At 38.6% G+C, this 13,898-nt stretch overlaps 1 protein-coding gene across 1 annotated transcript; it reads left to right on the top strand.

Moving 5' to 3' along the window:
* The first annotated feature begins 1,868 nt into the window (after window positions 1-1,868).
* Window positions 1,869-12,590, top strand: DIO2 (iodothyronine deiodinase 2). Its single transcript, XM_058739898.1, is given in 3 exon segments — window positions 1,869-2,886; window positions 10,945-11,515; window positions 11,518-12,590. Coding segments are annotated over 3 exon segments (816 nt in total). The 5' UTR covers window positions 1,869-2,664; the 3' UTR covers window positions 11,541-12,590.
* Window positions 12,591-13,898: the final 1,308 nt, after the last annotated feature.

Genomic DNA, 13,898 nt, shown 5'->3' with positions numbered 1-13,898 from the left:
TCATGTATATGAATAATATTCTTTTCCTAACAATGTACACTAGTCACAGGAAAACTGTTTTTCTATGTGGCTCATATTCATTCCTCTAAGCTCTGAAATCTTGCCTCAGAATTTAGTCCATGGAATGTAAATCCAAGATTCATAATGGGCTAAACCAATGAGAAAGATGAAGGTATCAGGTTTTTTTTAAGACAATAGGGAATGGCCAGGGTTGTGTCCATGGGGAGGGTCACATCCAAGGCCAGCCAGGTGTACAATTCTGGGACACCACAGTCATATCATATTATATGTGAATGGTGCCCCCTAGTGTGGAGTAGTGCATACCCTGCCCATTGGTCCATTCAGTTCACCCACCTTGAATTTACTCTGTTCCAGGAATGGTTCTAACTGGTGGAAGACAGCAGTAGAGAAAGCAGACAGGAATCCCTGGTCTCACGAAAATTAAAAGCATTCTCACTGTATTATTTTTTTAAAGGCAAAAAGCACCAGGCCAATCAAATAAAATGCATATATGTATAGAATTTGGCCCATTGGCCCACCAATTCATGACCCCTGCTTTAGGCTTTTAAATTATTTCTGTGACCTTGCAGGTTTTCACCACAGGGACAAAACATAGAAATGTACTGACCCACAGGTTTGCATCTTCTGCTTAGCTCATGCTTAGTGAGAGCAATATGTATATACAAAAGTCAGCTAATTAATTTTCAATTTAAATTCAATTTCCCCATCCCAGGATCTGTACTTACTACTTCTTCTCCCATGAAAACATAATTCCTAAGGTGATCTGTTAGGTAAGTGAGGAAGGAAAACTAGAATGAGGCAAGGGTCATGGCATTCTGCCAAAGCGCTGTCTGCCTAACTACCCATCACTCCTGGAGACTAATGGCAGAGGTGAACAATGTTCACTGTGGCTCTTGAACCAATTCAAAGTCCTCTCCTAACCACGTACAAATTTTTTTTTTTTTTTGCAAGGAAATAGGAAGAGTCCCTAAAGCTTCAGGTGTCTTAGGGATTATGTTAACAGAAGCAGGGAAGAGTAGAATTGAAAGAGCTCACATAAAGAATTTATTTTTCAGTCTTATGGCATCTTAATGCCATGTGACAAAAAGTTTTAATTTAATCTGCATATAGGCAAAATGGAACAAAAAAAAGGAGTTCTGATCACTTAACTACTTTTATGTCTGTGTGGAAGATTTTTCTTTCTTTTTCTTTTTTCTTTTTCTTTCTTTATTTCTTCTTCTTCTTTTTTTTTTGCATTGGAAATTTCAGTAAAATTGAAAACTTGTATTAATTTTCTGCAAGAAGCTTTAGAGAAATGCTGTGATGGTACTCAAAGAGTTTAAAAGTTTCCACCTCAGAACTTTGAATTTTCTTAAATAAGATCATGACTCAAAAATATTTAAAGAACCTAGGTCACAAACCTGACGAGAGAGTGTCAGAGTAGAAAGGTATAAAGACCAAATGTAAGCATATACATCTTCCAAGAACTAGAGCAAAGACCTTCCATGAGGAGTCTTCCTCTTGATCTACCTGCTTTCCAGAATCCTTTCCTTCCAAAACCCCTCATAAATGAACGATAACAATAATAATAATCAGAGGAGAGAGTGTTTCCCTATCAATCTGCATGTTACATTAAATTACTTTTCCCAAAATCTGGAAGTATTTCCTGAAAACTGGCAAAGGTATTAATTTTTTCTCTCTCTCTCCCTCTCTTTAAATCACAAAGCAAAATTCCACTGTCCCTCTACCCCCCCCCCCTTCTAAAAAAAAAAAAAAAGTTGTCGAGTTTTGCTTTTCTATTCACTGCAGTTCTGGCCAAAGTAAAGCCCTCTTTCTCAATGACGTCAAGATCTTTACCAAGATTAGGCTTTCATTTCTCTATTGCAGCAATTAGCCAGGGAATGTATAAAAGGCTTCAGGGAGACTCACTGGGCTGCAGAGAGAGAGAGAGAGAGGCACTTTGCACCACAGACAGATAGCACGAAGGAAAAGCCAGAGCGAGTGAGGAAGAGAAGAGTCAGTCGCTCCTGGGGAAGGGAGAGAGAGACAGGCTGGGAGAAGGAGAACAGAAAGTGTGTGTCAAACGGAGTAAAGAAGGGGGAAAACTACCCTTCAAGCACATTTTTAAAACTCTGGCAACTCCAGAAAGAAACGGGCTACGTTTCTGAACATTAGAGACAATGAAAAGCTAAAGAAAATTTTGCAATCTCTGCCACAGTCTCATAGGTGCTTAGAAATGAAAGTAGAGCTGCCTGTCTGTCACCGACTCTGAGAGGGGTGACTGGATTAGGGACGGGGACGCCAGTTTGTGTGTGGGTTGTTTTTTGTTTTTTGTGGGGTTTTTTTTGTTTTTGTTTTTGTTTTTTTTTTTTAACATCTTAAATCCTGAAAAAAAAAAAAAAAAAAGGCAGCAGCTCCGAATTGAATGAATTGATGGGCACACTCCAACTGCTGGGCTGCAGAGACTGGACTTGGTCTTGCCATTTCTGCTTCTTTGAAAGAGGAGACAACTTGGGCTTCCTTTTAATTTAGTTTTTCTCCTTCTCCCCCCACCCCGGCCTTCCCCTTTATCTCCCCCACCCCCTCTATCACCACCCCCCCTTTTAAATAAGAGGGTGAAGGGGAACCAGAGCGCACAAGGGAACTGACTGGGAGGCAGAGAAGATGGGCATCCTCAGCGTAGACTTGCTGATCACACTGCAAATTCTGCCAGTTTTTTTCTCCAACTGCCTCTTCCTGGCACTCTATGACTCGGTCATTCTCCTCAAGCACGTGGTGCTGCTGCTGAGCCGCTCCAAGTCCACTCGCGGGGAGTGGAGGCGCATGCTGACCTCAGAGGGAATGCGCTGCATCTGGAAGAGCTTCCTCCTCGATGCCTACAAGCAGGTGAGCTGCCCCGACAGGGGCTTCTCCCCCGGTGAGCAGGGGCAGGGGCTGGCGAGCGAGGGACCGCAGGCCCTGGGGAGCTTCGGGTTGGGATCCTGGCGCACTATCTAGGCTCCTGGCGTTATGCTCAAGGGAGCCCTTACCTGTGCCTTCCACACCTGTCACACAGGTTAGATTTGGGGATGACAGGTATTAAGCTGTTATGACTCTGTGCCACCTAGTAAAGACGCTTTCTAATAAGAGCCATTAATGTCTTGCTGCAATTTTGGAAGAGAGAGTATTTGTGCCTGATGAGTAACTTTGGGAAAAGTCAGAAAATGTTGGGGGAGGGGAGGAGACTGCTGCATTTAACCTGCTCTTGTAACAAACTTGGATTTTGATGTTTTGCTTGATGAGAGGCTGGGGTGCACTAGGAAAGACAGTTCAGTTCTGGGCACTGAAAAGCGAGGGAAAAAAGAAAATGCTCCTCAGAACCCTCAGAGTTAGCAAGCCTTAACAAAATGGTCACGGCGAGTAAGATTTGGCATAAAAGCCCCCTTGTTTCTGGTAGAGGTAAGAGTTAACGAAAGCAGCCCTGTGTGCAGCGTCCTCCTCTAGGTGGACGTTGTTTTACTTGAAGGATAGTTGACATACAATGTACAGGTGTACAACATGGTGATTTGACAATTATGTACATTAGGAAATGTTCACCATGAAAACTATGGTTACCATCTGTCACCATACAAAGTTATTACAAACTTATTGACTATATTGTGCTATACTTTTCATCCCTATGGCTTATTTGATTTGAACCCTTTTGAAGTGGTTATAAGGCAATGAGTCCTGGGTCACTAGATATCAATTTGCAATAGAAAGAGCTGTGAACTAGCTGTCAGAAATCCAGACTTTGTACGGGGAAACCACATTTGCCTTCTCAAAAGTAAAAAAGATGTCCTAGAAAGAGCAGATAAGTCTATGGTTCATTACAGTCTCAAAACTGTCACAACACATGCCTTGAGCACCGGAGCAGTGGCCTCACTTAGCTGCGGAACACACATCCCAGGGCTGCTTCTCAAAACCAGACCTGGTGATCTTTGTTTCTAAGACTTGCCTTTTGGTTGCTTGGAGATGTTGGTAGGACATCCTCAACTCCGATCTCAAGGGCCAACAGGGGGCATTTTGGCACTGGTCCTTTGTCAGTTGGCACCTCTGCCTATGCCCACGTGACTCCTACTGATCTCTGGGCTTAAGAATGGACTCACTTGGCAAAAGTTGCTGTCAAAGTAGACAGTCCTGGTTTTCCCCAACTGTACTGGGGGACCTCGTCCAAGATGGCAGGGAAGGGAATTTGAGAGGCATATGGAAGGCAATGAAGTGGTACATTGTAGACAAACAGCACCACAGAAGCAGGATGAAAACTCAGAATCAAAGAGGAGGAAGGGAAGACTCCCCCATAAATCAACCCTAGAAAAATAAATCTGTGCATGAGGAAAGGAAAAGGAGTAGCTTCTAGTCACAAAGAATCCAGAGTAGGTTTGTTCCACTGAAAATTAAATATTCAAGAAGGAAATATTCATTGTGAATTCAGGAAGGTTTACTACAACACACATCTTCCTTATTGAAAGCAACGTGCATCTGTCCGAAAGGCCAGAGAATAGTAAGAGCTCTTGTTAGTAAGTGAAAATTCCTTTTTGATGATATGAAACAATGCTTAAAGTTCTAATCATATAATCTCCATTATATTATGCATGTTGGGCAAAGGGGAGATGATGGAGGGAGATACTGAGATGACCATTTCACTCCCACAAATGTATCACTGAATGTGAATTTTTTATGTTTTGACATGGGAGTAAAGAATTTGGAAGAAGGTGGAGAACACACAAGTATGTCAGGCACATTATGAATTAGGAAGTTCCCTCATCTACATCTGTATTTTGTAGGTGTTAGGAAGACAAAATGGAGATGCCAATGGCTTGAATGCAGCATATTAAACTCTTACTTTTTTGAAAGATAATTGACATTTGCCTATAAAAGAAAAGTCACTTCTCAGGAGAATTTTATATATGAATATGTGCTTACATAGATATCTCACATAAAACATGGGGGTTGTGCTGTTACCCACAAATATTAGGTGACATTGTTTCTCCTATCAAGCAGCTTATTGAAATAAAGAGGGAAAAACAAATGTCTCTTCAATAAACTTGATTGTTTATTTTTTCACTGATAATATAGCATTACATTATGTAGCAATATTTTGTTAATTGTATTCCAAGAAATTGACAAGGACAAGTGATTTTTCTTTTTTTTTTCTTTTTTTTTTTGCATATGGTTTATGTATTCTTCTCCTGTATTGTTTCTATTGATTTGATTAGTGACCAAGTTCATAGCTGATGTTATTATGTTTGCTTTTTATGATTTATATAATAGATACCATGAGAAGGAACAAACCAGGAACCCATATATCAGAGACAAGACTGGACTGGGTGTACAATGAATAGAAACGTTGTGAACACAGCTTGCACTGAATTTAGGTCTCCTCTGTCTCCCAAGTATGACAAGGGTGGTGGTAGCTGTCGTGGCATTTGAGGGTCACTCAGAATCTCTAAAACAAGTTGAATGACTTCCCTGACTGCTGTTTTCATCTGTGATGCTGTCTTTGGGTGTGGCCATTTCCAGAGCCACACTGGAGGAAGTTTTGTGTGAGGTGGCACCATGGTATTTCACAATGCCGACTTACGTTATCTCAAGGCCGCCACCCTCAGAAGCAGAGATTTCTGGGAGGAGGGGTTTGCACACCTGCCATACACAAGGCATGTCATTTCTAATTCCCCTCATTGAAGGTCAGATATTTGGGGAGATAGTTAGAGAAAGTGCAGTAAAAGTGTTATCCCTGTATTTGGCTCCTGGAGGGGGTGACAAAGAAATTAAAATAGAACAAAATAAAAACAACACTTCTTCATTAAAATGTTGAATGGAATTTAAAATTAATTCCAGAGTGGAACTTTTAAAGATAATTTGCTCTTGGTTATAGGGAGTTCCATGCATGGGTTTTGATGGAAAAAAAGTCTACGGAAACTTGTGACGGACAGAGGTGAATAACAGATGTTTGTTATTTAAGTTTTCCTAATCTGTGTCATTGCATCTAACACTGCATCCTTGTACTAGCACTCCAAGACTCGAAAATGCAACCAATAAGCAAACTCCCCTGTCTGGGAACTGGGCTCCTACCTAAATGAAGTGTAAAAGTAAACACACAGTATAGATGTTGACAAGCAGTTTAATTTCTATGCAGTTAATATTGCGGTAGCACAGAAAACATATTCATTTGAACATATAATTTTGGTTTTGAAAGGGTCTCTAACATCCTCCTCCTCTTCATTCACCTCCAGCCTTTTGACACTAGTTTCTACAATGGAAAATAGCTCTCTTAAGAGAGAAACATTCTCAAAAGAACACAAAGGAAGCCCCAGCCAGAGTTTATCCATCACTTGGATAAAACACTAGGAAATGATACAGCTTAGAGCTGCATTTTCAAGGCATGCACCGAAAACAGAAGGACCAGAGAGGAGTTGAACTTGGAGGAAAGAGTCAGTAGCTCATTCTTCAACTCTGGTTTATTTGGCCAGTTGGAATGTACCTGGGTAAATTACTGTTTAATCATTGTTTGGCCATGTTTGTAAGGACACTGACGTAGCCTGGTCATTATGTCAAAGAATTTGAAATTTCTTGATGGTTAATAAAGCCATCCTAGGGCTTTTGTGTAGCAAGAAGGATGTGTAAATATTGTTCTGCCACACACCCAACCCCCATTTTTATCATTTGCCTTACTTCCTATCATGAGATGAGGTGATATTTTGTCCAGAGGCCTTTCTAAGGCTGTGGAAAAGAGGGGAAAAAAAAAAAAAACAAGGTTAGTAGTATATGGTCTATTTCCAGCTTCTGCTTGATGAATGGTTCTTTTTTCCCCTTGCCCTGCATTTCAGAGTCCACATGCTAAAGCATTATTATCCTTTTCCCCATGCACTGAACATTGTCAGTAAAAGGAATCCTATCATCAAAGGAATCAAATTTATAGGCCATATATTTACCCTCTTGTTCATATTTATAAATATGACTATCACAACATTTGCATTCTGCCTGGAGAGGTCATGTGTTATAAAAATGAAGCCCTTTATTTACTCCCTTGTTGGTGTTGTGTTGATGTTGATTACACAAACATAGGAAAGGACAACTGTAATAGCGCAGATGAGAGAGATAAAGTCAGTGATGACGATATTACATTTTACGTATGTCCTTTCTGATCCTTGGAAAATAAAGGGACCCTTTGGGAACATCGGAACTTCAAGACCAATTAGTGGAAATGATGCTTCTTGTGTTTGGGCATTAAATACTGGGCAGGGTTCTCTTTAGAGCAGCTAATGCTGGCAGGGAAAGAGGTACCGACCTAATTACTCTTCCGCAAGAGTAAAAAATGCCTTTTGAATGCCTCTTTGGCAAATATGTCTCATTAAGGACAAAAACCAAACACAAACCCTCTAAGAAGGAGAAATTAAGATGATAGGTAACTTGTGGCCAGGAGACTTTCTGTGCCACTGTGGGAAATTAAAACAAAGTTTGAGAGTACCAGGGGATAACTTGTTTTTGTTGAGCTTCTTTCCTGCAGCCTAAATGTTATTATGGGACCAACTTTATTTTCTTCATCATTTTGGCTCTTTGTCAAGGAATGCTTTGCTCCTGGGGAAAGCAAAGAATCTTCCATCATTGAAGACAATGGTGATTCTCCCATTCCATCTCAGCAGGGCATATAACTGAGCAAACCAAGAAATTCTCCACTTGAAACTCTGTTCATAATAGGAATTTAATTTTCACGGAGATCAAATGGGAAGATGAGAAATGATATTGGTCTCAATGGCAATTGAGAAAGGACAGTAATGTCCTTTTAAAAGATTTATTTTTGTTTGTTTGTTTAAAGTGAACTTCCATTTTTTTTTTAATTTCTGAAGTTTTTTTTCTTTATTGTTGCTAAAGTGTCATCAGCAGGTTTTAGCAAAGATGGACAGATTTTATGATTAGTATATGATGTTTATAAAAGTAGACTACTGGTCTACTCACACTGAGACTTACAAATAATGGGTGTGGGGTTTTTTCTCTCCATGTAGTTTTATTAATATCATTAGTATTACCTATGCATTTTCTCTAACCTAGTCATCTTCATGAACACGCTGTTTATGACATTCCAATCTGCAGTAGGGTCCCATAGCTGCAGAGCAAAATAAAAAGAATTGGCTACTTTGATTTCATACATTGGGAGCCAAGATAATCAAGAGCAGATCAACAGTATTCGGTGTTGATTATGGCAGAACTCTACAATAGGGCTCCAGGATTCACATTTCTGAATTATCTGACTCAGTGAACATATCCATCACCCAAACATAATTATGTTCATTGCATGTCTAGGTTATTATTAAGTGTAAAATTCTTCACTGACCCCTAGGATTATAATAGCTATCGTTCATTTACTAATTCATTCAACAGAATTTCCAGCTTAATAAAATGCCAGTGCTGCCCTCGGCACTACACACACACACACACACACGCACACACACACAAAAGCATTATGTATTTGGTAACTTTTCTAATTTTTAATTTGAGAGTGAAGGTATTGTACTTGTTTGAAATTTTCTAAGTCTGTACTTTGAAAAGAATTATGTGGCTGAACTATAGACATTGTCACTAAGAGGAAGGAGAAGGTGCTTTAATTTTCTAAGAAAATTAACTACAGGTAATATGAGAGCCACCTGTGACAGAAGCATTAGATGAGATTATTCAGTTGAATAATCAGGAATAATGCAAAGTCAGCAGTTCTGCTTGGGTGAGAGTCAGGGGCATCAGAGGTCTTTAACATGATTCCAAAAAGCAGATGGTTGTTTCCACCTACCAAGAACCTACAAGTCTGTAGTCTAGAGATGACTTTTCTTCTGTGAATGGGTTGTTGACTTCACAAGAAGTCACTACAGCATTTAATGGATTTAGAGTGAATGCATTCAGATCTTTATATCACAGTATGTTGAGGAACACAACACAGTATCATTGAAAGCAGCCCTTCTAGAGCTGTTACTGATAGTTTAAGTGGGAAAAATCTAATGAGAAGGTAGGTTAAAAGATATATAATACCTATAAAGTGTGTATCTTCAAATTTTAAGCATATTTTCATACCTCAGAGATGTGTGAGGTGTTATTTTACCTCATATAAAATAACCCAGCTGAAAGTGGTTTATAAGATTTCTCCATCTAGGGTAACTTGCAAATTAACCAAGAAAATTAATATAAACAAAGTAACTTTCTCCCTGATAGTAACTAAAAACAAATGTACTTATTTAAATCATACCAACAGCTTCCTTTTCTAAGAAAGAAGATTGTTATTTTAAGATTTTTAGGAAACTAATAGTATTGTTTCAAATCTGCATTGCTAGGATTTTTCAGAAGGGAGAGAAAGAACTTCTTTCCTTCTTTCTCTACAGTTAAAATGAGTTATGCATCACATTAGATAGAAGCTTCTGAATGAAAGCCCTTGAGTATTTTACATCAGTTTGGATTGTTGAGTCTTTAACAGTTTACTTCTAAGTGACTTCAGTTACTAACAGTGTTATATGTGGCTGTATTTATATGAGGGAAATAAGTCGATCCAGTTGGGAGTGTTTTGTAATATTAAGTATAGCGTATAAAAATCAACCAGGCTGTCGTAAGTTGTCCGTAATGTTATTGGCTTTGATTAAACCATACTAGGGGAAGATCCGATTGTGCTATTTCAAACTGAAGTAATTGGTTCTTTTATGTTGCAAGCTTTTTATTATCAATTTACAGATCCAAAGGCCAACAAACTTTCCTTCATTCTGTGTTCAGCTATTTAAACCACTTGCAAAGGGGCAAGTGGGGCATGTGGAACACTTTTCTTCTATACCTTCTTTTATACCTGCCTGAGTATTTTAAAATTCAGAGGAGCTTGTTAATAGAATGTATGATAGAAAAGTAAATGGTTTGTGATTTCCTAGATAAAAACAGGAAAACAAAACAAAAACCCATGAAAAATGAGGAATTAAAATAATTCTATGTTTTTATTTCATTTGTTTAATGGAAATGAACTCATTTCCATTACTTTTGGGTTATGGGAACCCAAAAGTAAGTGGTAGCTCAAGAAACCTCTAGGAAGGACATCATCCTGAGAAGAGATCAAATTACTTCTGAGGATAGTCTTTTTTTTTTTTTTTTTTAAACATAGAGTTTCCCAGAAAGATGATATGCTGTTTCACATGTTTGGGTGGCATTTAATAATGGAACCTATACTCACACAATGATTTATAGTATACAAGAGCTCATTTTCTTATGTTGTAGCCCTTATAACTGTCTGAGGAAGACAGGCATTATTATCAGCATTTTACAGATGGAAAAACTGAAGCACTGACGAGGTGAAGTGGGAGTAGCCCTTCTAGTAAATGGTGGACCTCAGATTTCTAGCTCTGGCCAAGAATTGAGCCCATTGGTACCATTGTCCATTGGTGGAGATTAAGTAAATTAGCATCATGCAAGAATATAAAGGTCTTTCCTGAGTATTTTAGAATTCAGAAGTGGGAATACAAAAAAGAGGTACCTAATCCCCACAGCTCTGACAATTTCACTTAAAGTAGACCATTCACTTTTAACTTTTAAAATGAAGTCAATTAATCATTTGTTGTATCATGTGTGCTAAGCATTGACAGCAGAGTAAGCTAGTAAAGAATACCAGCCTCAACATAATTATGAAAAGAGTGGTGCCTTCAATGGTTCTTTGAATGTGGTGGCTTCAATGATGAAAATAATTACCTTCAATGACTATACAGAATGAAAAAGACTTTTACTCTTTAGGGCCATTCTTTACATTACCAGCCATGATGCTTCTTTACTCAAATCAATATATATTTATCATACCCTATGAAGGAAATCCCACATTGTATTAGAGCCGGTTGTTTTTGTATAGAGTGAATTGGAGTGACAATGCATTTCATATGGTATTCTCTCCCCTTTTCTTTTTTTCACCATCAGGTGAAATTGGGTGAAGATGCCCCCAATTCCAGTGTGGTACATGTCTCTAATTCTGAAGGAGGTGACAACAGTAGAAATGGTGCCCAGGTGAAGATAGTTGATGGAGGCGAGTGCCACCTTCTTGACTTTGCCAGCCCTGAGCGTCCACTGGTGGTCAATTTTGGCTCAGCCACTTGACCTCCTTTTACTAGCCAGCTGCCAGCCTTCAGCAAACTGGTGGAAGAGTTCTCATCAGTGGCTGACTTCCTGTTGGTCTACATTGATGAGGCTCATCCTTCAGATGGTTGGGCAGTGCCTGGTGATTCTTCTTTGTCTTTTGAAGTGAAGAAGCACCGGAACCAAGAAGACCGATGTGCAGCAGCCCACCAGCTTCTGGAGCATTTCTCCTTGCCGCCCCAGTGCCGAGTTGTGGCTGACCGCATGGACAATAATGCCAATGTAGCTTATGGTGTAGCCTTTGAACGTGTGTGTATTGTGCAGAGACAGAAAATTGCTTATCTAGGAGGAAAGGGTCCCTTCTACTACAACCTTCAAGAAGTCCGGCGTTGGCTGGAGAAGAATTTCAGCAAAAGATGAAATCTAGATTAGCTGGTTGAAGGTATGATTGTAAAAGAGTTGTTTTTTTTTTAATTATGTAAAGAAAAGGAAACTAAGAACTGAATCCACTATTTCAACTGAGTCTCATTGTCTCCCTGAAAGACAGGAATTTACGTGTCAGAAGAACATAAGCTTCTAACATCTCCATACTTCTTTTACCACTCAAATGGCATTTGGCTAAATAGTAGCCCCATCACATCTCTTCCTAGTGAAAAGCCCTGAGTAAAAAGATCCCAAGATGTAGAAGAAGAAACCCTATTTCACATGTATTCATCTGCCTTGGGAAAGAAGTAATACAGCTGATGGAAGCTTTGGGACCTGAAGAACAGACTTACCTGAATAACTACTACGTTAGGGAACTATTGTCCTTGTTAGTACAAGGGGTATTGCCTAGGCTTTATTCAGCATGGATAGAGCCCAACTGGAAAATTCCCAAATATTTACTTATGATGAATCCTTGAGTCCAGTCCTTGTGCTTGGCACTTCTTGTTTAACAATGTTCAAGTAGTTTCTGCTGTTTTAGTTTCTAGCCATCTGGTGCTCTCTGCCAGTCTAAATATCCCAGAACTCACAGATGTATTGGTAGATACCAAGAATGATCCCTGGAGGGTTAGATTATCTGAAATCTGAGGGTTACTTTTTAGGCAGGTGGGAAAGTACTAGAAGAAAATCAAATTGACAAGCTACGAAAGGATGCAGAAAGATGAGGAGGCTTCACAGAGTTTAACTTTGAAGCTGTGGAGAGTGGGACTAATTTGTTAGCCACCGAAACATTGAAACATAAAACATACATGGGCCAGAAAAAGAAGCAGCTCAACTATAATTAGCATTGAGAATATACATATGAAATCAATATATTTATCATATACTCCTGAACTAAGGGAGAAAGGGGGATCGAAAGAGGGAAAAAAAACCACACTTCATTATTTGTAATTATGACAATTTTTTGGTAGAAATAATTACTTTTTGAAACATGTTTGTGGTATGTATATTTTCAGTTGATTAATTATGCCCTGTGATACTGATTAATTGTAAAACCAATAGGTCCAGTGGTACTGGTCTGTCCCTCTCCATTCCTACAATTATGATGTGGCCCCACTCATTCTTGGTCTTAGCCTTCATAATGGTGTTCTCTGAATGCTGAGCTGGACTCAGCTCTTTCTTTATTTATATATAAATAAAATATATTCTTAGCTGCTGTGGGAGGTAGGTACCCTGGCCATTCCGCTGTGGCACTGTTCTCCCAAAGTAGGTGAACTATAATGAATAATAGGTGCGAAAAAACAAGATTTCTTCAGCTGCAAAATAGAGGAAGGCAAAGTTAGTTTGAGAAAATTCTCATTAGTAATTTTGGAGGCTTTGATATAAGGCAACCCTCAGTGGCATGGAATTTGGTGAAATGGAATTTCCATTTCCATTTGAATTTGGACTGGGGTCTTCCTTTGTTCCAATTAGCTGAGGTCTGGTAATCTAAAGCCTCAATTGTACATTATTATAATGATATGTGTATATATATACATATATATATATACACACACACACATATACACACACACACGTGTGTATATATATATACACACACACCATATTTCTCTTTAAAATAAAGACACTATAGTTTTACCTGTAATGTAAGTAATAGCTAAATATCATAACCCCCAAAGAATAGACCAACTAATTTTATATCATAAATTTTTACTGTAAATTTGAGGATGCTGTCAAATCACAGTATATGGTTGTATTGAATGTACAAAGGTTCTTATGACCATTCCATTAATAATTGAATCATAAAATAAAAGTAATAGAAAAAAATCTCAAGTTGAAAATATCTTCTGAAACTAGTTGCCTCTGAAATGAGAAAAAGGTGGGAACTGAGTGTGTAAGAACCAAAAGTACATTAAAAACAAAAAAAGCTGGAGTGATATATCAGTCCTATCACTAGTTTATTGTTTAGATACTAATACATTATTTTAACTGATGATTGTGTTTTACAGCAACGTTTAAGCTTTCCAGTGTCTTAAAGTCTATAAAACACACCCACAAAGAAACAAAGCAAATTTTCAAAATGTGGCATCATCTAATAGATTTCTGGAAAATCACATGGAGAATAGATTATTTCAGACTTCTCAATTGTTAAATTCTATATTCCAGAATGATCAGTGGACCCCATTGTATTTTATCTTTAAAATGGTGTTAAGATTATGTGGTCCCCTAGAAAAGTAAAATGAAAACTTGGTTGCAGCACACTCACTCTGTTGTCCTTAAACTTCCCCTTTGTTCTACATGTACAATAATGGAACAGGATGTTAGAGAAGCTGGTGGGGGGATGAGATTTGGCTAAGGCAGTGCTAGTTGTCTGG

This window comes from Neofelis nebulosa, chromosome 7 (genome assembly GCF_028018385.1).
Source record: "Neofelis nebulosa isolate mNeoNeb1 chromosome 7, mNeoNeb1.pri, whole genome shotgun sequence".
NCBI classification, from domain to species: domain Eukaryota; kingdom Metazoa; phylum Chordata; class Mammalia; order Carnivora; family Felidae; genus Neofelis; species Neofelis nebulosa.
Note: the sequence above shows the minus strand (reverse complement) of the source record. Positions and strands in the feature narration are given on the sequence as shown.